We start from the raw sequence: 25687 nt of genomic DNA on the forward strand, positions 1-25687 counted from the left end.
GGGAAATAGCCCCAGTCTATTCAGCCTCTCCCTACAGCTCAAACCCTCCAACCCTGGCAACATCCTTGTAAATCTTTTCTGAACCCTTTCAACTTTAACATCTTTCATATAGCAGGGAGACCAGAATTGAACTCAGCATTCCAAAAGTGGCCTAACCAACATTTTGTACAGCCGCAACATGACTTCCCAACTCCTATATTCAATGCCAAAATATTGATTTTGTGTAAAACAAAATGTACAAAAATGCCAAGCTGGTTAACACACTAAGATTATAATGTGAAGATGTAGACGTTAACACTCCAAAGCGTGTGCACGCGCACACACACACAAACCTACATGCATTCCAGGTAAAAGCATTTCTCCCTGTAGAGCTTTAATGAACCACTTTTGGCCAATAAGTCTTAGTTCTTGAAAACAAGAAGGATATTTTATGGAATGTTCAGAGAGCTATGAGATACTCTGGCACAGATGGGTGCACTAAACATTGCTGGGATCTTTGCAACCTGCAGTTTGCAGCGGAAAAACAGCATTGAAAGGTCTTCCAGCCTCTCTTCAAGAGACCAATGTGTTTCACACTGGATTCACAACAAGGGTATGTTTCAGAAATACAAGTGCTGATTTCAGAGCATCTTAACTTCAGCTGATTGGTCACTACCTATTCCAAATAATTTCCAAAGCATGAGCTTGCAGCTCAACAGTCATAATGCAAGGCAAGGGTTCTTCAGTAAACAAACAGCTATCACAAGACAACAAGGTGCAGGGCTGGATGAACACAGCAGGCCAAGCAGCATCATAGGAGCAGAAACGCTGACGTTTCGGGCCTAGACCCTTCATCAGAAAAGGGGGAGGGGAAGGGGGTTCTGAAATAAATAGGGAGAGAGTGGGAGGTGGACAGAAGATGGATAGAGGAGAGGATAGGTGGAGAGGAAACAAACAGGTCGAAGAGGCGGGGATGGGGCCAGTAAAGGTGAGTGTAGGTGGGGAGTTAGGGAGGGGATAGTCCAGGGAGGACGAACAGGTCAAGGGGGCGGGATGAGGTTAGTCGGTAGGAGATGGAGGTGCGGCTTGAGGTGGGAGGAGGGGATAGGTGGGAGGAAGAACAGGTTAGGGAGGCGGGGATGAGCTGGACTGGTTTTGGGATGCGGTAGGGGGAGGGGAGATTTTGAAGCTTGTGAAATCCGTGGAACAATCCCTCTTCCGTACCTACACCGGCCCTAAACCCCACCTCTTCCTCTGTTACATTGATGACTGTATTGGCGCCGCCTCGTGCTCCCACGAGGAGCTCGAACAGTTCATTCACTTCACTAACACCTTCCACCCCAACCTTAACTTTACCTGGACCATCTCTAACACCTCTCTCCCCTTCCTGGACTTCTCTGTCTCCATATCGGGCAACCACCTAGAAACCGATATTCATTTCAAGCCCACTGACTCCCACAGCTACCTAGAATACTCCTCCTCCCACCTGCCTTCCTTTAAAAATGCTATCCCCTATTCCCAATTCCTTCACCTCCGCCGCGTCTGCTCCCAGGATGAGGCATTCCACTCCCGTACATCTCAGTTGTCCTCGTTTTTCAAGGACCGTAACTTCCCCCCCTCAGTGGTCGAGAATGCCCTCAACCGTGTCTCCCACATCTCCCGCAACTCATCCCTCACACCCCGTCCATGCAATAAGAATCAAAAAAGAATCCCCCTCGTCCTCACATACCACCCCACCAACCTCCGGATCCAACGCATCATCCTCCGACACTTCTGCCATCTGCAATCCGACCCCACCACCAAAGACATCTTTCCCTCCCCACTCTTATCTGCTTTCCGGAGGGACCACTCTCTCCGTGACTCCCTTGTCCGCTCCACACTCCCCTCCAGCTCCACCACACCCGGCACTTTTCCCTGCAACTGCAGGAAGTGCTACACCTGTCCCCATACCTCCTCCCTCACCCCCATCCCAGGCCCCAAGAAGACTTTCCACATCAAGCAGATGTTCACCTGCACATCTGCCAATGTGGTATACCCGGTACCCGCTGTACCCGGTGTGGCTTCCTCTACATCGGGGAAACCAAGCGGAGGCTCAGGGACCGCTTTGCAGAACACCTACGCTCGGTTCGCAATAAACAACTGCACCTCCCAGTCGCGAACCATTTCAACTCCCCCTCCCATTCCTCAGATGACATGTCCATCCTGGGCCTCCTGCAGTGCCACAACGATGCCACCCGAAGGGTGCAGGAACAGCAACTCATATTCTGCTTGGGAACCCTGCAGCCCAATGGTATCAATGTGGATTTCACAAGCTTCAAAATCTCCCCTCCCCCTACCGCATCCCAAAACCAGTCCAGCTCGTCCCCGCCTCCCTAACCTGTTCTTCCTCCCACCTATCCCCTCCTCCCACCTCAAGCCTCCACCCCATCTCCTATCGACTAACCTCATCCCGCCCCCTTGACCTGTCCGTCCTCCCTGGACTGACCTATCCCCTCCCTAACTCCCCACCTACACTCACCTTTACTGGCCCCATCCCCACCTCTTCGACCTGTTTGTTTCCTCTCCACCTATCCTTTCCTCTATCCATCTTCTATCCGCCTCCCACTCTCTCCCTATTTATTTCAGAACCCCCTTCCCCTCCCCCTTTTCTGATGAAGGGTCTAGGCCCGAAACGTCAGCCTTTCTGCTCCTATGATGCTGCTTGGCCTGCTGTGTTCATCCAGCCCTGCACCTTGTTGTCTCGGATTCTCCAGCATCTGCAGTTCCTACTATCTCAGCTATCACAAGAGATTTGACTACCTGCAAATGGCTAGTTAACAAATTCCTTTCAGCAATCTCTTTAAAAATCAAATTCCAGGTATCCACAATCCTTCAAAGACATGTCCACCAAAATTAGTAAGTAAGGTGTCTCCATTATAGAAAATTGGTGCATTTGTCAGCTGTTCAGCTCATCAAGCCATTATGATTCTGTGAATAACACAGTTATTGCCATCTCATTAATGTATTTCTCTCCAGAACTTCCTTTTTTACAGGGTGGTTTAGGATAACTTTTTTTTTCTACGTCTCAAACCAACATTAGTGAGTTACCTCACTGTAATAGATCTTACAGCTGTTACCCAAAAATGTAGTAATTTATTTGGATCTGTTTGCAAAGAAAGTTTTAATTGCCTTGGCTCTAAATTTCCAATCAGGACAGATCCGCAATTTACTCAAACAAAACCAGAAATTGCTGGAGAAACTCAGCAGGTCTTGCAGCATCTGTAGTAAGAAAGCAGTGTTAACATTTCGAGTCCAGTGACTCTTTATCAGAATGTTCTTAGGTAGAGTGACTGGACTCAAAGCATTAACTCTGCTTTCTTCCCACAGATGCTGCCAGACCCGCTGAGTTTCTCCAGCAATTTCTCTTTCCATTTCAGATCTACAGTTTTTTGATTTATTTTTGTGGAATTTACTCCTTTCTTTTCTTTCCAATCATTTTCTATGGATTCAAGAGTCGGCTTTGCTCCTTCTCCTGTTTCAAAACTATGCTTCTTGCACTGTTTCTAGCTTCCTGCGGGCTTTTGACCCTTTAACCCCACCCCCGTAGAGCTTAGTAACACATGGCAATTGACAGGTGATCTCAGTACAACTGATGGCTACAAAAATGTGCTGGACACTTATTAGGAAAAGGTAAAACGTATTTCAGAAGTGATTGATTACCTTGTCATAATTATCCAGCTGGTGTACTGAGAGCAGAGGAAGAAATGAAGACCTGCCCTCTACCATCAAATGGGAAAGGTGCCAATCTCCATGTAGTTTGAGGCAGATAGCACTGCAGCGACTACCTTAGCTGTACAATTGAGAGGGTCTGCCTGCTCTCGGCTAAGGCAGGTGAGGATTAAACTCTGCAACATTCATGAAGCAGACCCCCTGGAAATCCACAACCCCTGAACTTTTCATAACGTTAATTTAATTTTTTTTATACTCCTCTATTTCAGTGGGTCAGTAACGTGGTCCTATGGAACAGGTGCTATGAGCACTTGTGCACTGATCCAGCTCAATAACTCAATGTCAGCTGAATTGAATTTTTTTTTGACACTGGTGCTGTTTTACTCCTGACACGCTGTAAATCTTGCGGGAAGGAGGGTTGGTGTGCAGTTTTGGATTCTGACCAGTGAAAGACTGCAGCTTTTCTGATATTGAGGGAGCTGTTGGTGGGGAAGGAAAAAAGGAAGAATTGGATAGAAAGCATCAGCTGGAGCGGTCCCTCCTTCCACAGCTATTCCATAAAAGCTGCGTATGATTGGAATGCTAAATGAATGCTTCAGTTTCATTAAAATGTCTTGTATAGATTCTATGCTGCAACAAGCTTCTTTAAAGTACTATGGAAAAGTCTAATGTGAGTAATATTGGATGGACTACAAACTAGGCACAGGACAGGATAAAGGCATACTCTGTCTTCCCTGCAGATGCCTCTTCACTAATTTCTGGGAGTCTGTGCCAAAGTTGGGAGATCTGCCCCACGGCCATATATAGTCAATCTCACCGAATCCTCATCTGGTGTTTCCATCTGATACTGGAGCAGAATCCTAGGTCTGTTTCACACACAGCAATTCTGCCAGGTGGGATGCTAAACAGCATGGCCATTTTGTCAATTTTATTGGCGATGCAGTCATATTATCAAAAATTCATATGCTACAACTGGTATCTATAACTAGAATGATAATTTCTAAGATTCTGTTTAGCATTCCTGACATTATATACATTAGAGGTGACTTTACAGACCTCATTGTAGACTTAGACCTGCTTATTTCTCATTGTAGGTCTATGCTGCCTGATGTTATTGATGCTTTTAGACTTGAAAACCCACACGTAAAGGGACTGGAAACTATATTCTGCTCATTCTATGTCTTCTTCGCCAAGTTGTCCAATGGAGTTTCTTTGGGATTCTCTGCACTTAGCCTTCAGTAAGTGATTCAAACACATTTGTTAAGTTTACCTTATTTCCTTCCTTAAAACAAACATTATCTCACCAACTGATGATGGAAGGTAAGTAGTGTCACCTGCTTAAAGGAAGAAACCCCCTTTAAAAAGAGATTTTGTGTATTGTGCTTATGTATATCCATGAAAATGAATGTGATGTTCAACTTTAATTAGCCCAGAATCAAGGTTAACAGGGTTGGATGGAGAATGAAACCTAATATTCTGTCACTCTATGTATATCAATTCGACTTCCTTAGAAACATCTCTCCCCAGCATCAGTGCCATACAGGCCAGCCTAGACTCCCTCTTGATAGTAGTTTCTTGATAATCGTTTTACTTGTTCTCCATATTCAAGGCTGAGTTAGACAAATCTGTAAGGGAATCCAAGAGGAAAAGGCAGGAAAATGGAACTGACAAATTATCAGACCAATCATGAGTTCATTGAATGGCAGAGTCAAATGGCCTATTTTTGTCCGGACATCAATCCATCGATACACCATGTAAAATAATTGAGAAGACATGTTGTAGTCTCACTTTGAAACTAACTGTTAGGAGATGCATGAAGTCAACATCCTTGTGGCTTTTTGTAAAACTGAGCAACTTAGGAAACTTCATAAACTATTACGTTAGCTGGGATTCTGATGATTTTAATTCAATTTATAGTTGACTGGCATTAAACCCTGTAGATTATTCTGTCTAGAGACTTACGGTTGTTTTGACTGTAACTTCATCCATCTAACTAGCATTAGAACTTTTACACTGTATGATCAGTACAAATTATCTGCAATTAGAACTGTAAGATCATAATAATCCAGGAGATAACATAGCATAAGAAATACAAAGTAAAGAGTAGGTGTCAGAAAAATGTTTCATGATATTTGTGTCCTAGTTTTGCAGGCTACGCAACTGGACTTTGTTTCCAGTCCCAATCTGTGACTTTCACCCTAAAAATACTAGTGTCAGCAGTGCCTACAGGACTGATTATCATTGGGTTAATGATATTCCGGTTTTACCCAATAACAGAAGACATCCGAGTGAGAAATGAGTTGGCACTCCAAGAGCTAAGGTAGATATTTATTGAATAATGGTCTTCTGTAATGTTTGCTCAAATCAAAGAACCAATACAAGGGTCACTCGATCCGAAGTATTAACTCTGTTTTTTTCCTTCATAGATGCTGCCAGACCTGTTGAGCTTTTCCAGCAACTTTGTTTTTGTAACCAATACAACACAGTGGGCAAACTGCCCTGCATCTGTGCTGTACAGCTCAGAGATAGAAATGCATCTTCAGGAGTAACATTAAGCAGTTGGTAGTGCATCGGCCACTCATTACATTTCATGTCTGACAGTCAATTCTGTTAAAGTCAATGTAACTAAATATCAGAAATTGGGTTGGGGATACAAGAGGATGATATAAAGAGGTCAATAACTTATTATTCACTTTGTTTTACTAGTTCTATCTAATTTATACCTCCCACCATGCTCAGTTGCTGTTCAAAAGTCAAGTTTAAGTACTCAAGGCAGAAGATGATTGTAATATTATGTATTGTGTGGTTCTGTCAGTTTTTCAAATGCATAACATGCAGTTATTTAATCCTTTATTTTGAGCTTTGGGCACAGAAATTTTCAACTAAGGTGGAACATTGTTCCAATAAAAATGTACTTACAATTTTATTCTTTAATAATTTTGATCTGCAATCAAAAATGGAAGTGCTACCACAGTACAGTGACATGCAATAAATTGCAAGGAAATGGTTGCATTGGTAACACTTGAACATCAAGACTATATGGGTAAACAGTTGCCTGGTTACACAAATGGCAATAGCAATTTTTCTGATTGGTGTCCCATCTCACCTCGATAAATGATGGGTATGACTAACTGTGAGGTAGTGCAGTGGTAGTGTTCCTATCTCCAGACCAGAAGGTATAGAGAAAACAGGGAATTATAGACTGTCTAGCCTACCATCAGTAGAAGGAAAAATGATAGAGTTCATTATAAAAAATTTAATAGCAGAGCATTTAGAGAACAGTGACAGGATTGGAAAGAATCAGTATGGATTAGGAAAGGGAAATCATGCTCAACAAATCTACTAGAATTTTTCGAGAATGTAACTAGTAGAATTGGTATAGGGGAACAAGTGAATGTGGTTTACTTGGGCTTTCAAAAGATGTTCGATAAAGTCCTGCATAAGAGACTAGCATGGAAAGTTAAAGAACATGGGATTGGGGGTAATGTACAGACAGGATAGAGAACTGTTTGGCAGACAGGAGACAAAGTAAGAATAAATGGGTCATTTCCTGAGTGGCAGCCAGTGACCGGAGAGGTATTTCAGGCATGAGTATTTGGACCCCAGCTATTCCCAATATATATGAATGATTCAGATGAAGGAACTAAATGTAACACCTCCAAATCTGCGGATAACACAAAGCTGAGTGGAAGAGTGAACTGTGAGGAAGATGCAGAAATGCTTCAGTATGATTGGACCAGTTGAGCGAGTGGACAAAATGCATGGCAGATGAAGTATAATGTGAATAAATGTGACATTATCCTCTTTGGCAGCGAAAATAGGAAGGCAGATTATTACCGTATATACTCGTGTAAAAGTCAAATATTTTAGACATTTTTTAAAAGGTTAAATTTATGGGGCCGACTACTAATTGGGTACTACTTTTGAGAGGCTGAAATTCATGCTGCAGCCCAAAATACCTTGTCACTAGCAGAAGCCAAACTGATCTCTAAACAAATAAAGAAGAAAAACACAACAAATAACGGTCCAGGTAATTACTGGATAAAGACAATAGAAACAAAAATGAATTACCGATAGTAAGCTTTTATTTATACATGCAAAAATTAAATATGTCAAATAAAATAGTTTATTAAAATCCAGCTAAATTACACTGTTCAAGATCTTCAGCACCGAATAAAGCTTCATTATCATCAGGATGAATGATATCATCATATGGACCCTCTTCATCTTCGCTGTCCGTAGTTTGGGGTAGCACATCATCCATTTCCTCATCTATGGCATCCCATAGATAATTGTCCTCTGTACCATCCAATGCATTCAGAATTCCATATTTCTTGAATGATTTGAAAATAGTGTCAGCTTTTATTTCCTTCCATGAATCAACAAACCATTCGGTGGCAGTGACGGAGCCCACATAGTGCCTCCTCTCGTGTATGTTTTCATCTCCATCATGCATCCAATTATTCCACTTCATTCTCATCATGTCCTTAAATAGCTTATTGATACTAACATCCATTGGTTGCAAAACACTTGTAAGTCTGCCAGGAATTACAGCTATGTCAGTGTTTTGTGATCGGATTTTATCAACAACATTCTTCACTAGATGTGATCTAAACTGGTCCCAGATGAGCAAACTCTTTTCCTTGCGTAGTCCACCAGGTTGTAGATTCCAAACTTCTTTTATCCATTTTATACATCCACCTTCATCCATCCAGCTTCATGGATGCATATGGAGACAATTCCTTTTGGAAATTTCTTCTTTGGCAAAGTTTTTCTCTTAAAGACAGTCACCAGTTTTAACTTAGTGCCATCAGCCTTACAAGAAAGAACTAAAATAAATCTACTTTTCTCATGGCCAGTGGTTTTCACCAATACTGTTTTTTCAAAACGTCAGCCTCTCTGCTCCTATGATGTCTCCCTATTTATTTCAAAACCCCCTTCCCCTCCCCCTTTTCTGATGAAGGGTCTAGGCCCGAAACGTCAGCCTCTCTGCTCCTATGATGCTGCTTGGCCTGCTGTGTTCATCCAGCCCTGCACCTTGTTGTCTCGGATTCTCCAGCATCTGCAGTTCCTACTATCTCTGTTTTTTCTCCTTTTTGGTTCACAGTTCGATTCTCTGGCATGTCGAAAGTGAAGGGCATTTCGTCCATGTTTCCACTGTGTGATTACTTGTAGCCTTCCTTCTGCCGATTTCTGATTACAAAATGGTGAAACTGTAATATCTAATCTTCGAGTTCAACAGGCAGCTTTTGTGCAGTCTCAGTTCTCTGCCAAAGTACTAAGTCATGCCTTCTCATGAACCTTGTGCACCATCCAGCACTTGCCTTAAAATTCAAAATTCCATCCTTCTTTGATTGTTTCGTGCATGGATTCAGATGGCTTCATGACTAACACGTCTTCCATTTTGACGATTTTCAAATACCCACTCAGCAACTTTTTTCTCCAATTGTGACCACTTGCTCGGCTTACCTCTGTTGGCATACTTTCGTTTTGGCATTGGCTGAAGTTGGGTCGATATCTTTCTCCTGTCTCTCACAAGTTTCTCTGCAACACAAAATTCTTTTGCTGCTACACAGCTATTTGTCTTCTCTGCAACTTCAATAATTTTCATTGTAAATGGTGCTGTGTATGTTTTGATTTTTCTAGATGGCATTTTTACACAAAATGATAAAGAAATTTCAAAACCTCAGCTAAGTATATGATGGTATTCCTCAAGTGCCTGGCTCTGATCTGATTCGTCTTAAACTTTTGCACCAAATTCTTCCATTTCCTTCTGTTTTTTCTCTGCTATTGTTTCAGTTTGACTCTCATACAGTCTCATCGATCATTTCCTCTTCGTAACATTTACCAGTATGTACAGGATAACTCAAAATGTCAATCTGTTATCTGTGAAGAATAAGGGCCAACTTTTCCATGAGATATTTGGAAAATTCAAGACTTTTTGGTCAAAAATAGTGCATCAACTTTTATATGAGATCGACTTTTGCTCGACTATATATGGTATCTGAATGGTGATAGATTGGAAAGGGATGGTGCAACAAGATCTGGGTGCCCTTGTACACCAGTCGCTGAAGGTAAAGATGTAGCATGTTGATCTTCATACCTAGCCGATTGGAGTACAGGAACAGGGATGTCTTGCTGCATTTATACAGAGCCTTGGTGAGATTGCACCTGGAGTATTGTGTTCACCTTTGGTCTCCTTCTCTGAGAAAGGATGTTCTGGCCAAGGATTGAGTGCGTGAGAGTTTACTAGGCTGATTCCTGGGATGGCAGGATTGACATATGAAAAGAGACTGGATCAGTTTCGGCTACTTTGATTGGAATTGATAAGAATGATCGGATGGGGGGCTTCTCATAGAAACCTGTAAAATTCAAACAGGATGAACAGAGGAAGGATGTTCCGGATGACTGGGGAGTCCAGAACCTGATTTCAAGTAGGTCATTTAGGACTGAGATGAGGATAAATTTGTTCACTCAGAGAGTGGTGAGCCTGTGGAGTTCTCTGTGACAGAAAGCATCTGAAGCCAAAATATTAAATGTTTACAGAGGAGATATTAAATGTTTACAGAGCAAAGGGTATGAGGAGAAAGCAGGGACAAGGTAGAGCTGGATGATCTGCCATGATCATACTGAATGGCCTACTCCTGTTCTTATTTTCTATGTTTCTATTACCAGGTTCCAGTCCCACCTGCTCCAGAGGTGTGTAATAATATCTCTGAACAGGTGGATTAGAAAATATTATATCTATAATCTTCCACATAATTAGAGTTACCCCACTATGAGCGTGAATATGATTGTGACAGTTGCAACACTAATGAATAAACAGAAGCCGCTGCATTCATTATTGACACGTGGAAATGCAAACAGAGCGGAAGATCTCTTTGAACTGGGCTCTGTAACACAATTTAGAAGAGGAAATCAATTACTTAATGATGTTCTGAGCAGTTGTCCGAGCACAAATTTCAATTCCTCTTCAGCAACTTGATACTTACACCAAATGAATACAAGTTCATCCAACATTCCAGTTTAACACAGCATGGTGGCTCAGTGGTTAGCACTGCTGCCTCACAACACCAGGGACCTGGGTTCAATTCCAGCCTCGGGTGACTGTCTGTGTGGAGTTTGCACATTCTCTGGGTGCTCTGGTTTCCTCCCACAGTCCAAAGATGTGCAGACTAGGTGGATTGGCCATGGGAAATTGCCCCTAGTGGTCAGGGATTTGTACATTAGGAGGGTTATAGGGGGGTGGGTGTTCTGAGGGTTGGTGTGGACTTATTGGGCAGAAGGGCCTGTTTCCACACTGTAGGGATTCTATGAAAACTAAATCTTGGCTACAATCAGAGATTATAGTGTCACACAGCACTGAAACAGACCCTTTGGTCCAGTCTATGCTGACCATAATCCCAGACGAAACTAGTCCCACCTGACCGCGCTCAGTCCATATCCCTCCAAAACATTTCTTATTCATGTACTTAGCTAAATGTCTTTTAAAACATTGTAACTGTATCCACATCCACCACTTCCTCTGGAAGTTCATTCCACACACAAATTGCCCTTTGTGTCTTTTTTAAATCTTTATCCTCTCACCTTAAAAATATGCCCCTTAATCTTGAAATCCCCCACCCCAGGGAAAGGACACCTGCCATTCACCTTATCTATACCCCTCATGATTTTATAAACCTCTATAAGGCCACCTCTCAACCTCCTACACGCCAGCAAAAAAAATCCCAGCTGATCCAGCCTCTCCCAAAAACTCAAACCCTCCATTCCCAGCAACAACCAGGTTCTTCAGCACCTAAAGTATCGAGGAAAATTGTACCTGTTTGAAATCTGAAACATTGCTGTTTAACGATATCCTGAAAGTAAGATTAGATAGTATAAAACTTGGATTTTCTGTGTGTGATTAAAAAAGTATTGTTGGAGATGTTTTAATTGAGGGAAATACAAAATATGCAACTCCTGTGCTTTGGAAAGTTGAACCCTGGATGGTGTTTGAAATAGTACTGCAACTATCTTAATCATTTTCTGGTATGCACGACGAAATGTTCCACTTCAATCCCTTCCTGACGTCATGCAAAGAGGAGGATATTTCAAATGGACTGCCTCCTGCCAAAAATTCTTCCTGTTTGACGTTTCCTGCAGCCAAACTCTATCTGAAGTGTTCCTGTATGAACAAGATGCACTTTAGGTTGGCTACAAAAAGACAAAAGGGAGTTTGCAGCCCTGTCGCATGGTGACCGTTAAACATAGCGTAGACCATTACACTTAGGTGCAGAATTAGGCCATTCAGCCCATTGAGTCTTCTCTGCTGTTCAATCATGGCTGATATGTTTGTCAACCCCATTCTCCTACCTTCTCCCGTAATCCTTGATCCCCTTACTAATCAAGAACCCACCTATAATGGCATCATAGTTGGGGCAGACTTGATAGGCCGAAGGGCCTGTACCTGTGCTGTATGTTCTATATTCTATACATAAAGACACTAAATGACTTGGCCTCCAAAGCCTTCTGCAGCAGTGAGTTCCACAGATTCCACACCCTCTAGTTGAAGAACTCCCTTCCTATCTCAATTCTAAGGGGTTGTCCATTCACTCTGAGGCTATGCCTTCGGGTCCTGGTCTCTCCTACTACTGGAAACATCTTCTCCATGTCCACTCTATCTAGGTTTCTCAGTATCCTGTAAGTTTCAGTGAGATTTCCCCTTCATTCATCTAAACTCCATTGAGTACAGACCCAGAGTCCTCAGCCACTCCTCATATGACAAGCCCTTCATCCCTGGGATCATTCTTGTCCTTTTGACCGCCTCCAAGGCCAGTCCATCCTTCCTCAAATATGGGACCCAAAACTGCTCACAATATTCCAAATGCGATCTGACCAGAACCTGATACAACCTCAGTATATCTCTGCTCTTGTATTCTAATCCTGAAGAGTTGTCAATTGTAATTAGAAAGGGTTGATGACTTTTTTTTGTACCTTTGCCCACAACAACCACCTCCAGGAGAGCAAGATGCCACTTCATTATGATCTTTGTAGCATTCCAACTGACCATCTAATACTCACTCATTATGAAACCCCCAAAATACCTTCCCACACTGGCCCACTAAATAAAAAAAAGACAACCCATCCTGCTGTCAAACACTTCAACAGAGCGAAGAGAAACTATGCCATACTCATCAGGCTGATGTCATTGGGTTGGGCTGGAGGACTCTCAGTGATGTAGTCTATATAAAATTATATTACTGAACTTCCATATGGGACATCTGAAAAAAAAACATTAAATATTCTTCAAACATTTGGAAAACACAAATAATATTTTTAAAAAAATACAATTTGATTTTGTTTTATTCAACTTGAAGTGCAATTTCTACCGAGTTAATACTACAGTATTTTTTTTTGTTTTACAGGCATAGTATCCACATCAGTAGTCACTCACTGAAAAACATGGAGGACACATGATAATAAATAGCAGAACTGAGGTGTAACAACCATCTACAAGTCATAGATTCTGGAGTATGCAGGGATCATTACTGCTGCAACTCTTCTGTATGTTACACTAATCACAATGCAATGGAATTTGCAACTGTTTATTTTTTAATGCAATTTCTGAAGATGTTTCGTAAACCTAAAGTAATGAATTTATGTCATATAAAAATAGGATGACTTGTTATGTGGAAAACTAATTTAATAAATTGTAAAAGATTGCATTTATGTATTCCCTTTTATTTTCTAGCTATTCCCAGAGTTTAATGAATTGCATGATAACTGTTTACTTTTTTCTTTCAGATGAGAACTCATTATGAGCACGTTTTTCAATATTTCTGAATACTTTTTATTTAAATAATCCATACTGCAACAAGAGCTATAACTACTAAAGGGAGAACTAGATAAAGCTGTTAAGTAAAAAGATACAGAAAACAAAAAAAAAAGTAACTGAAATATTAAACCTTGGAGTATTGCATTATACTTGTGAATTGGTATAAAATGTTACCTAGACTCTAAAGTGATGTATCAGTGAAGAGGTTTTATAATTCTGATGCATACGCATTGCAGATAATAACTTCCAAATTGAAGTAGACAAAAGATAGAAAACTATTGGCCTGAATCACTGTTATATGATGTTCCCGCAAGCCACTGAATGCTGAGGATCCTTAGCCACTAAGACTCTTAAAAAAACAAATTTCAAGGAATGTGAACATTGCTGGCAAAGCCAGTATGTATTTCCTATGTGTAATTGCCCCTGAGAAGGTGGTGCTGAGCTGATTTCTCGAACTGCATAGTATCTTGAACATACAAGAGTAGAGGACTGAAATTAATGGAAAGTGAAATCAATTGGGTAGTATAATGGTCTGTCAACTCACTACTGATTTGTTTTGTTCCACCTCTTTAAGTTAAAATCAATCTTCATACATCTTATAAGAGATTAATGGATGAAAAGTTATTGGATGTAATCTATATTTTGCTCAGAGTACTGACCATAACTCACAAGTGGCTTAAGTGTTTCCAGGCACTTAAGGTTTCATTACAAGGTTGTCCACTTGAGTTTCTGTCTATCAGCTATGCTCCATTCTGTCAACAAGCCCAGATTCTAGGAAACTACACATTGTAGATCCATGAAAATTGGATTTTCAGTCCTAGCTTATCTATTAACAGCAAAGTCTTGTGTGTTTATAGACTGCATACAGTGCAAGATTGGTTAAATATTGGGATTGCAATGTGCTATTTTAAAAAGGAGCCAATAGTCAACTGGAAAAGTACTTTCAAACTCTCTTCACTAGCCATGTCCAGGTGAACAGTCTTTCAGGAAAACTCATGCTGACATCTATGTTCTGACTGTCCGTGCTAAGTCTGTCTGGGACCAAGAGGACTTATTAGTTTCTCCTACCATTGGAAGAGATTAACAACTACATAGGGATGAAGATATCAAAGAGATATATCTTTCATTGCATTCTGATAGATCCCGCATTCACAGGTAGGAAATTATCTAGTCTTGAGAATTTATCTCAAGGTCAATTTCTGAGTTGTGTTTTTTAATATTCAAACATAATCAAGAAGATGCTAAAGAGCAATTATTCCTGTTGTTTTATTGCTCCCAAGATAATAAGCTGGGCTAAGAATCATCAGAAACTAGAATAAGCTCCTGAAAGATAATGCTTTCAAATTCTTATTGTGCAGGTATTGCTGTACCCAAGGGATTTTAAACTCCCACACCATCTTGCAGAGATGCTGATGTATTGGAAGGCTAACAATAAATTTTAGCTTCTGAATCTTAGTAAATGTATGTCAGTGGATGGGACTAGAGTGCAATAACAGGAATTTTTAAAAAAAATTTTTGGGATAGAAACATTAGAATACAAACTAATAGAAAAGTAGTCCCGATTTTAATTCTAGTTACATGGGTGGTGCTGAATTGGAAAATAAATTGTTTAGCTCAACAGATGAGGAGGTTTTAAATTTCCAATTCACATCTAATCAGTCTCTTGCCCCAAAACTAGTGAGAAGTAAAATACACTGCTGTAAATCCAGAGGGAGCAGAATGTTGAGCAGGAGGAGGCTACTAAGAGGGGTTACAGACACAAGTACTCAGCTGAGTGGCCTGGTGGGGATTTGGGAATGGCCTAGGATCCCACTCCTCTTGCAGCCCCCAGTAAAAGTCAATAACATTCAAACAATGACCTTCCTGAGCATTTGCATATCTGGATTACTCTTTTGATTAGGTTCACTTGACAAGAAAGCAACAGCAGCTTTGCTGCAAAACCTCCTGATTAAAACAGTGGTCATGTCCCGATGACATTATCAAAATCTAATTTGCAACTTTAAAGAAAGACCCTGCCGGTTTCCCTCTAAGTGCCTTTTTCCTGCTCAGAAGATTAAGGTAGCATTGGAACATGCGAAGTGAGTGAGGTCTTGGTCACAAATCCCCAGGCTGACTTTAACTGCTTATCCACCCAGTTTCTGTCCACGTGCACTGTTAAAATCCCCTCTTTAGAGTTCAAAACATAAATGTGGAGGATGATAAAACAATAACAAGGGCAACAGTATTTTGCATTTTATAAATGGGCTTTAGAATGCAGGAGACCAACAGAGGGCAACAAAAAAAGGAAATACTGAGGGAGAAGATTAAATATGAGGGCAAGCTAGTCAGTAATATAAATGAAGACTGTAAGAGTTTCTTTAGATATGTAAAGGGCAAAAGTGGACATCGGACCACAGGAAAATGACGCTGGAGAGATAGTAGTGGGGATCAAGGAAATGGCTAAGGAACTGAATAATTACTTTGCATCAGTCTTCACGGTGGAAGACACGAGTAATATCCCAAAAATTCAAGAGTCAGGGGGCAGAGCTGAGTATGATGGTCATCACCAACGAAAAGGTAGTAGTAAAACTGATTGGCCTGAAGATGGACAAATCACCTGGACCAGATGGACTACACCCTAGGGTTTGAGGGAAATAGCTGAAGAGATAGTGGAAGTGTCAGTGGTGATCTTTCAAGAATCGCTCGAGTCAGGGAGGGTCCCAGAGGACTGGAAAATTGCTAACGTGACAGCCCTGTTTAAAAAGGGAGTAAAGCAAAAGATGGAAAATTACAGACCGATTAGCCTAACCTCGGTCATGGGTAAGATTTTGGAGTCCATTGTAAAGGAGGAGATTTCTGAATATTTGGAAGTATATAGTAAAATAGGGCAAAGACGGCATGGTTTCATCAAGGGGAGGTCATGCCTGACAAATCTGCTAGAATTCTTTGAGGAAGTAATGAGAAGAGTAGACCAAGGAGAGCCAATGGATGTTATCTACCTGAACTTCAAGAAGGCCTTTGATAAGGTGCCACACAGGAGGCTGCTGAGTAAGATAAGGGACCAGCATGTTAGGGGTGAGGTGCTAGCATGGATTGAAGATTGAGTCTCTGGCAGAAAGCAGAGAGTAGGGATCATAGGGTCTTTCTCAGGATGGCAGCTGGTGACAAGTGGTGTTCCACAAGGATCAGTGTTGGGATCACAACTTTTCACTTTATATGTTAATGATCTAGATGAAGGAACTGAGGGCATTCTGACTAAGTTTGCAGACGATACAAAGATAGGTAGAGGGATAGGTAGTATTGTGGATGTGGGGAGGCTGCAGAAGGATTTGGACAGGTTAGGAGAGTAGGCAAAGAAGTGGCAGATGGAGTACAAAGTGGGAAAGTGTGTGAGGTTATGCACTTTGGTAAGTAGAATAGACGTATGGGCTATTTTCTAAATGGGGAGAAAATTCAGAAGTCTGAAGTGCAAAGAGACTTGGGAGTTCTAGTCCAGGGTTCTCTCAAGCTAAACTTGCACGTTGAGTCAATATTTCGGAAGGCAAATGCAACTTTGGCATTTACTTTGAGAGGACTTGAATATAAAAGCAGGGATGTACTACTGAGGCTTTATAAGGCTCTGGTCAGGCCACATTTGGAGTATTGTGTGCCGTTCTGGGCTCCATATCTCAGGAAGGATCTACTGGCCCTGAAGGGGGTTCAGAGGAGTTTCACGAGAACGGTCCCAGGAATGGAAGGCTTAACATACGAGGAACATTTGAGGACTCTGGGTCTATACTCATTGGAGTTTAGAAGGATGAGGGAGGATCTAACTGAAACTTACAGAATACTGAAGGGACTGGACAGAATGGATGTTGGGAAGATGCTTCCATTGGCAGGAGAGACTAGGACCTGAGGGCACAGCCTTAGAGTAAAGGGAAGACCTTTTAGAACGGAGATAAGGAGAAACTTCTTCAGCCAGAGAGTGGTGAATCTATGGAATTCACTGCCGCAGAAGGCTGTGGAGGCCAGGTCATTGAGTACATTTAAGACTGAGATAGATAGGTCCTTGATTATTAAGGGGATCAAGGGTTACGGGGAGAAAGCAGGAGAATGGGGTTGAGGAACTTATCAGCCATGATTGAATGGCGGAGCGGACTCGATGGGCCAAATGGCCTAATTTCTGTTCCTATGTCTTATGGTCTTGAGAGTGAAGAGAAAATGATCACTTTGTATTACTTTGGCCATAGGTAGAGTACTGTGTACAGCTTTCGGCTATTCATTACAGAAAAATTGTTAAAACCATCGAAACCATCCATCAGAGAGTTACTGAAGTAATAACAGAAGTCATGTTGTAGGGAAAGACTTGAGATGCTAAGACTATATTGGCTTGAGAAAAATTTTTCCTGTTCCACCCGAAGTCTCTCGGCACTCAATCTTTAACCTCGAATACAAAAAGAGACCACATTCAATAGTAACACAACATTGGTAATAATAACTTTAGTATCAGATGAGAGCAAAAGATGGATTGAAACAATGGGATTGAAGATCACATATGCAAATATTTATAACTAAATACTCTGCTACTGATTAATATGGAAATGAAGCTGTAAACATTATTCATAAAACGTCATTGGTTAGCTGAAATTACAAATATCCATTGATTTTAAAGGCAGGAAAATAAACAGCTCTACAAATCAAGAATGCACCTCCTTCTATTCCCAATTTTCCCAGTCCAGAGGTCAGACTTGCAGAACTCCTAGGAATCTGGAGGGTCTTTTTTACTCACACTTGAGGTTGGAAAATATTTTTGCAGCAGACTGTCTTTGAGAAAGCTTTTTTTTAAAAATACATTCAGGGGAATGAGGTATTGCTGGCCAGACCAGCATTTATTGCCCATTCCAAGGGGCAGTTCAGAGTCAACCACATTGCTGAGTGGTCTGAAGTCACATGTCGGCCAGACTAGGTAAGGTTGGCAGTTTTCTTCCCTAAAGGACACTAGTGAACCAGATGGGCTTTTCCAACTATTGACAATGGATTCATGGTCTTCATTAGACTTATAATTCCAGATTTCTATTGCATTCACATTCCACCATCTGCCATGGCACGATTTGAGACCAGGACCTCAGAACATTACCTGGGTCTCTGCATTAACAGTCCAGCAATAATACCACTAGGCCACTACCTCCCACCTCCCCATTCTATCTAAGTTTGGTCGTTCCCTTTAAGAGCTTAGGAAAATTAAATGACATGTCTTCTACACAGTCTCAGAATAAAGGACAGACCATTTAGGTGTGAGATAAGGAGAAATTTCTTTACTCAAAGGACAATGAATCTTTGGAATTCTCTTCCCCAGAGAATTTAATCACCAAGTATGTTCAGGACTGAGATCGATAGATTTCTACATACAAAACATGAAGGGATATGGGATAATGCAGGAAAATGGTGTTGAATCAAAGATCAGCCATGATCTCATTGAATGGACTCAAAAGGCTGAATGGCCTACTCCTGCTCCTGTTTCTTATGTTCTTAAGTGTCTGATTATCTGAATGGCCAAATCTCAGTGCACTATATTGGTTTCTAATACAGCTGTGTTTACTGCTAGGTGAACTCACCACCAGCACACTCACAGAGCCTGCAATATCACCTGTAAGTGATGTCACTTGTAAACACTTGCTTCAGAAATGTGGTGCTATCATAAACCACTCCAAACCGAGTTTCTCTGATCGAAGATTCTACATCCAATAACAGAAGTAAGAAAGTCTTGCGTTTGATCAATGAGTCAGGTGAATTCCCACAAACCTGACTTTTAAAAATCGTTTCAGAGATAGTAGGAACTGCAGATGCTGGAGAATCTGAGATAACAAGGTGTAGAGCTGGATGAACACAGCAGGCCAAGCAGCATCAGAGGAGCAGGAAGGCTGACGTTTCGGGGCTAGACCCTTCTTCAGAAATGGGGGAGGGGAAGGAGGTTCTGAAATAAATAGGGAGAGGGGGGAGGCGGATAGAAGATGGATAGAGGAGAAGATAGGTGGAGAGGAGACAGACAGGTCAAAGAGGCAGGGATGGAGCCAGTAAAGGGGAATGTAGGTGGGGAGTTAGGGAGAAGATAGGTCAGTCCAGGTAGGATGGACAGGCCAAGGGGGCGGGATGAGGTTAGTAGGTAGGAGATGGGGGTGGGGCTTGAGGTGAGAGGAGGGGATAGGTGGGAGGAAGGGACAAGCTGGCTGCTATTTTGCAGAAAGCAATAAAGTGAAAACATCACTCAACCCCGTACTAACCCCTCATGCCTTCCATGCCAATCGGTGTACCTGCACCCACCCCTAGAAACCTTTCTACTCTCCATGCTCATCTCTGCTCTGGAACACAACTCCACAGCCTCTCATGCTCTCCATGCCACTATGTGCCCTGGGACCCACTTACACAGCCCTTTATATCCCTTTTACAAACCTTAGCTCCAACTCTTCCCAATCCATGCCACCCACCCACAACCTTTTCCCCTTATACCCTGCATGACAACTCACCTTAGACATGCCTGACAATCCATGCAACGATGAAATAAAATAAATTTACCTAAAATAACATTCTAAGTGTCTATTGCAGACTTTACTACATTGAAATAAACAAACTAGTTCATGTTTTGAACTCAACTGGGCACAAATTCACTGGAGTTTAGAAGGATAAGAGGGATCTGATTGAAATATATAAAATTCCAACAGGACTGGACAATCTACATGCAGGGAAAATGTTCCCCTGGTTGGGAGTCTAAAACCACGGGTCACAGTCTTCAGATACAGGGTAGGCCATGTAGTGCTGAGATGAGGAAAGATTTCTTAACTCAATGCATAATGATTCTGTGCAATTCTCTACCACAGAAGGCTGTGGAGGCCAAGTCACTGAATGTATTCAAGAGAGAGTTTTTTTTAAAAAAAGGATTTTAAAGGTATTAAGGGGTGTGGACAGAAAGCAGGAATATGGTATTGAGGCAGAAGATCAACCATGATCATGTTGAATGATAGAGCAGGCTTGAAGGCCTGAAGGGCCTACTCTTATTCCTAGCTTCTATGTTTTGATAAAAACCCAATTACCACATTTACGTTCCTCCAAGTAATGCTTTATAACAACAAAACATCTCTTTAAAGTCCACAAACCCATAATAAGAGCATTGAAATTCATAGTCCCATTTCAAAACATCTATAACTCCTTGTGGCTCTCAATCAAACAATGAACAGGCAGCCCACTGTGAAAGCGGATGGTTGAGAAATCAGACAGGCACTACTAGTCAATAATGGAAAATCTCAAGATTATGTCAACAGATTGAAAAAACAAGAAAAAAAATCTTTTAGCCCTCAAGAATTTCTTTCAAAAATTTAAAGAGTGAACCTTGATAGCTCAGTGCCACAGATGCCTCGACAGATCCTCTTAACACATTTGGCAGCATCTATAGATGGGTCCTCTTAGCTGGTTGACTTGACAGTTTTTACCTATTTTGAAAGCTGATTTTGACAGATATATTGACAGTTCTAGTTATCTTAATTAACGTGGTTATGCCTACTTCTAACAATTTTAAAGGATGCCTGACTGCTCTCAAAAGGCACCTGACCTCCCTCAGTGGAGTCATGAGACCAAATCTAAAAGGGTACATTGCCTCACCTTGGCTATCCAAACAAATGTACAAATATCATACCAGCTCCTTCCAGATCCACTTTGCACATTATCAAAATCTGACTTGAGTGAAGGCAGCTGATAAATCTCCAGCTGCCTCAGTAATCCACATGTGCCTGACAGACAACCACCACTCGCCCCCAGCTTCTTCCTGCCCCTGTAAAAATGGAAAGTGCAATGATCTTCAGCATGATCTGTAATTTCTAGGCTAACCTAGCATTTTTGCCAAAATGGAGAGGTTCTTTGTTGTGGCAAAAATCCAGGATAATATCAATTGATATGCAGCAAATTATGTTTAAGGTACAGATATATAGAAGATAGTTTTTTCTCCACTATTGTGAAGTTTTCCTTGCTGTTGTAATTTTCATTGTCATGAACTTATGTAAAGCAGAAGATTAGAAGAAAACAAAGCTTTCATTTCATGCTTGATTCTGAAGATGTAAAACATGAAATGATCTCTGCTACTCTTTTAAATAGAATTCTAGTTTTCACTCCTGTTAGATTGTTTTTCTTGCAACCTAGTTTGCAAGAAATCTGCATTTGGGGCTAACTAATGTCAAGTTTAGAATAATCTATCTGATAATTTCTGCTTTTTAGATGTTACTGTAGTCATTATTTGATAGGTTGTGACAAAGCTTGAATTCCAATCAGAACTAGGGCCGGGTATAAATGCCTGCCAGCTTGGAAGATGAGAAAAGTAGCAGATGTGTGTGTCTCTTTTATCTTTTTTTTAAGCCACAAAAGCAAATTATAGTGTTCACAGCATCTCCCACTGCCACCCATTCTCAGTGCACGTACATCCTGCAAGGACTGAAATGGAAGGCAATTACATTTACTGTCTGTCAAATTGTCAGTTTGACAGCTGGGGGGCTATAGATGTTGAAGATTTCAGGACAGCTTATATAACCAACTTAGCTGTGCAAGCTGAGACTGAATTGGCAAGAACTAAAAATGCCCAGCGTGAAATCTGATTGTAATTCACATTCTAAGATGCAGGATTTGGAAGCTTGAGGAAACACCACGCAGGATTTAACTACAAATACTCAAACTGCCCATGAAATTACAAATCAATTGGCTTCATGGTTTTAGTCCTTATGTTTTTCAAGCACAGTGTCCTGATAATTGCTTTCAGTCTAGGTTGCAGTACTTGGAGGGAATGTCTCTAAAACAAATACCCTCTATTCTGAATTTTGCATCTTTAACAAGAGTTCTGAATTTTCCATAGGCTCATGAACTCAACCCTGATGGAATCAGAATTTGTTAGGATAGGTGGTGCATCAACTTTACTCTATATTGGGTGGCCATTTAACAGAAATTCAACTGCACCAGTTACATAACTCCTGTGGCTAATTCAGCAAAGAGAAATTGGCTATTCTACTCGAAGTGGATCACGTCTTGACTTCCCAAAGCCTTTCCATCACCGACAAAGCATAAGTCAGGATGGTGATGGAATACTGACTACCTCCTGGTTGAGTGCAACTGCAATAATACAGATATGCAAAACACCACATCTTTTCATATTTTAATTTTTTTATGGACTAAGGACTGAAAAGCTGAAAAATTGACACGGATTTTTAAAAGGGGAGAATACAAGGAGTTATTTGCAGCTTTAGACAAACGTGAAACTAACTGTTGCATATGAAGTCATACCTGGCACATAGGAAGATGGTTGTGGTTGTTGGAGGTCAGTCATCTCAGCTCCAGGACATCTCTGCAGGAGTTCCTCAGGGTAGTGTCCGAGGTCCAACCATCTTCAGATACTTCATCAATGACCTTCCCTTCATCATAAAGGTCAGAAGTGGAGATATACACTGATAACTGCAGAAAGTTCAGCACTCTTTGTGACTCCTCAGATATTGAAGCAGTCCATTGTCAAATGCAACAAGATTTAGATAATATCCAGGCTTGGGCTGACAAGTGGCCATTAACATTTGCCCCACAGAAATGCCAGGCTATGACCATCACCAATAAGAGACAATCTAACCACTGACCCTGACATTCAATGGCGTTACCATCACCGAATTCCCCACTGTCAACATCCTGGGGGTTATCATTGACTAGAATCAGGTGGATTCACTACACTAACACAGTGGGTACAAGAACAGGTCAGAAGCTAGAAATGCTCCCAACTCCCCAAAGCCTATCCATCATCTACAAGCAAAAGTCAGGAGTGTGATGAAATACTCCCCATTTGCCTGGATGAGCACAGCCCCAACAACACTCAAGAAGCTTGACACCATCCAGGACAAAGCAGCCCGCTTGATTGGCACCACATCCACAAGCATCCACTCCCTCCACCACCGACGCTCAGTAGCAGCAGTGTGTACTATCTGCAAGAAATTCACCAAAGATCCTCAGCACCTTCCAACCCCACAAACATTTCCATCTAGAAGGACAAGGGCAGCAAATACATGGGAACACCACCACCTTCAAGTTCACCTCCAAGCCACTCACCATCCTGAGTTGGAAGTACATCACTATTCCTTCACCGTCATTGGGTCAAAATCCTGGAATTCCCTCCCTAATGGCATTGCGGGTCAATCCACAGCAGATGGACCCAGAGCCAGCAATATCCACATTCCATGACTGAACCAAAAAAAAATGAAACAACGTTACTTCTGCTGCACCATGTCGAAACAAATTAGCATCATCTGGAAGCACTCAGGGTACTTTTACCAAAAAAAAAAAGTCTTTTGATTGGCTTTTAATTTGTATCAGTTGTTCTGGGTTCAGAAGAGCTCAGCAGTGCAACAAGTCGGTGATTGATTGGGCTTTAGTTTAAGACAGATTCTGTGGGAAGAGTGAACTAGAGCACTGTCCAAGAAGCTAATTGCAGCAATCTTTTTCTCTTCCTATCTCTGTAAAGTTGCTCTCAAATTTTCTGTCAGAAGATCAGGTGAAAATACATTCAAAAATACTGAAGGAAATAGTTCTGAAACCCAAAGACAACCAGAAAGAGCTTAGATCCCAGTAAACCAAACATTGATTATCACTGTACAAATAACATTGAGGCTTCATTGAAGAAAAGGGACTGTGGAACAAATTTATCTAGTTTTGTGATTTTTGGTCACAGCAATGTGTTTCTGATATAGCAAGAACTGCAGATGCTGGAGTCAGAGATAACACAGTGTGGAGCTGGAGGAACACAGCAGGCCTAGCATCAGAGAAGCAGGAAAGTTGATGTTTCGTGTCGGGACCCTTCTTCAGAGAAGACCCTTTCTGAAGAAGGGTCTCGACCCAAAACATCAACTTTCCTGCTCCTCTGACGCTGCCTGGCCTGCTGAGTTCCTCCAGCTCCACACTTTGTTCATGTTTTTCTGATGGTTTCTTTTTCTTCCTCCACTCACAATACTTGTGTTTTTGTTTTCTTTGTGGGTCTCTGTGTGTTTGTATGTGTGGTAGGTTAAAAGGGGTAAAGTTAAATAACATAAATTCAAACTCCTACTTTGTTACTGTTCTTGTTAAAGAGTATTTTTATGTTATTCAGGACAACCTGGTGTGGCATGCTAGTATTCTAAGGAGCAGATACTCAGAGGATCTTCAGGATTTTCAGTAATATTTAATGTTTGTGGAGATGCTAGGAATAATGGGTCTTGATTTCCAGTGCACTACCCAATGGGTCATGACTTGAGAAAGTCAATACCATCCAAGACAAGGCCTGCCAATCTAAAAACATAAATATCTACCCACTCCATCAATGACACATTGCAGCTGCCATGTGTGTTATCTACAGGATGCAGAGTAGGTTCTCAGTAGCTCCTCCCAAATCTGCAACTTCCACCACTGAGAAGTCAAGAGGAGAAATTGCATTGGAGCAATGACTTCATCTCCAAATTCCCTTGAAAGACACACACCAGCCCGACTTGGATATATATTGTCATTCCTTCAGCATCCTGGAACTCTCAATTAAGAAGCTTGTGGAGAAACTTTCACCTCAGAGACAGCAACAATTCACAACGAAAACTCACCACCTCCTATTTAATGCAAACAAGGAAGGGATATTAAATGCTGGTCTCTCTAGCAACAACCAAGTCACAAGAACTAAAAAAAAAAATCTCAATTAGTCAATGAAAATCTTCTTTGTGGATTAGTGCAACATTGGACCCCATTCATCACATTTATACCCATTATATTATCTTTTTTGAAGGTCTGCTGGATTTGATGAGACTACTTCAGATAAGCATCACTTAAATTATTTCACTTTATTAATTAGATTGCTTGTTGAATTTCACAAGCTTTTTTTAAGTGTAATCCTCAAAGCATTCTGAGGAAGGGTCACCGGACCCGAAACGTTAACTCTGTTTTCTCCTCCACAGATGCTGCCAAACCTGCTGAGCTTTTCCAGCAACTTTGTTTTTGTTCCTGATTTACAGCATCCGCAGTTCTTTTGGTTTTTATTAAACATTGATTTCAGTTAGTTGATCATGATTACCCACTCTCAGGATTTAAAAACTATGATCAAAAATATTCCAAGATAACAAGGTGTAGAGCTGGATGAACACAGCAGGCCAAGCAGCATCAGAGGAGCAGGAAGGCTGACGTTTCAGGCCGAGACCTTTCTTC

General features: G+C 41.3%; 2 protein-coding genes across 2 annotated transcripts in view; one reads left to right on the top strand and one right to left on the bottom strand.

Annotated features, from left to right (window-relative positions):
* The window catches only part of LOC109918852 (sodium-dependent lysophosphatidylcholine symporter 1-like), a 73228-nt gene extending 59845 nt beyond the window's left edge, over positions 1-13383 (top strand). The window contains exons 10-12 of the mRNA XM_048597119.1: positions 4782-4925; positions 5831-6007; positions 13092-13383. Coding sequence (XP_048453076.1) covers positions 4782-4925; positions 5831-6007; positions 13092-13143 — 373 coding nt within the window. The 3' untranslated portion in view covers positions 13144-13383. The remainder of the gene's footprint in view (positions 1-4781; positions 4926-5830; positions 6008-13091) is intronic.
* Positions 1-25687, bottom strand: part of fkbp1b (FKBP prolyl isomerase 1B) — a 249948-nt gene that overhangs the window by 194124 nt on the left and 30137 nt on the right. The window lies entirely within an intron of this gene.

Source organism: Rhincodon typus, chromosome 5 (assembly GCF_021869965.1).
Source record: "Rhincodon typus isolate 14 chromosome 5, sRhiTyp1.1, whole genome shotgun sequence".
Taxonomy (NCBI): Eukaryota; Metazoa; Chordata; class Chondrichthyes; order Orectolobiformes; family Rhincodontidae; genus Rhincodon; species Rhincodon typus.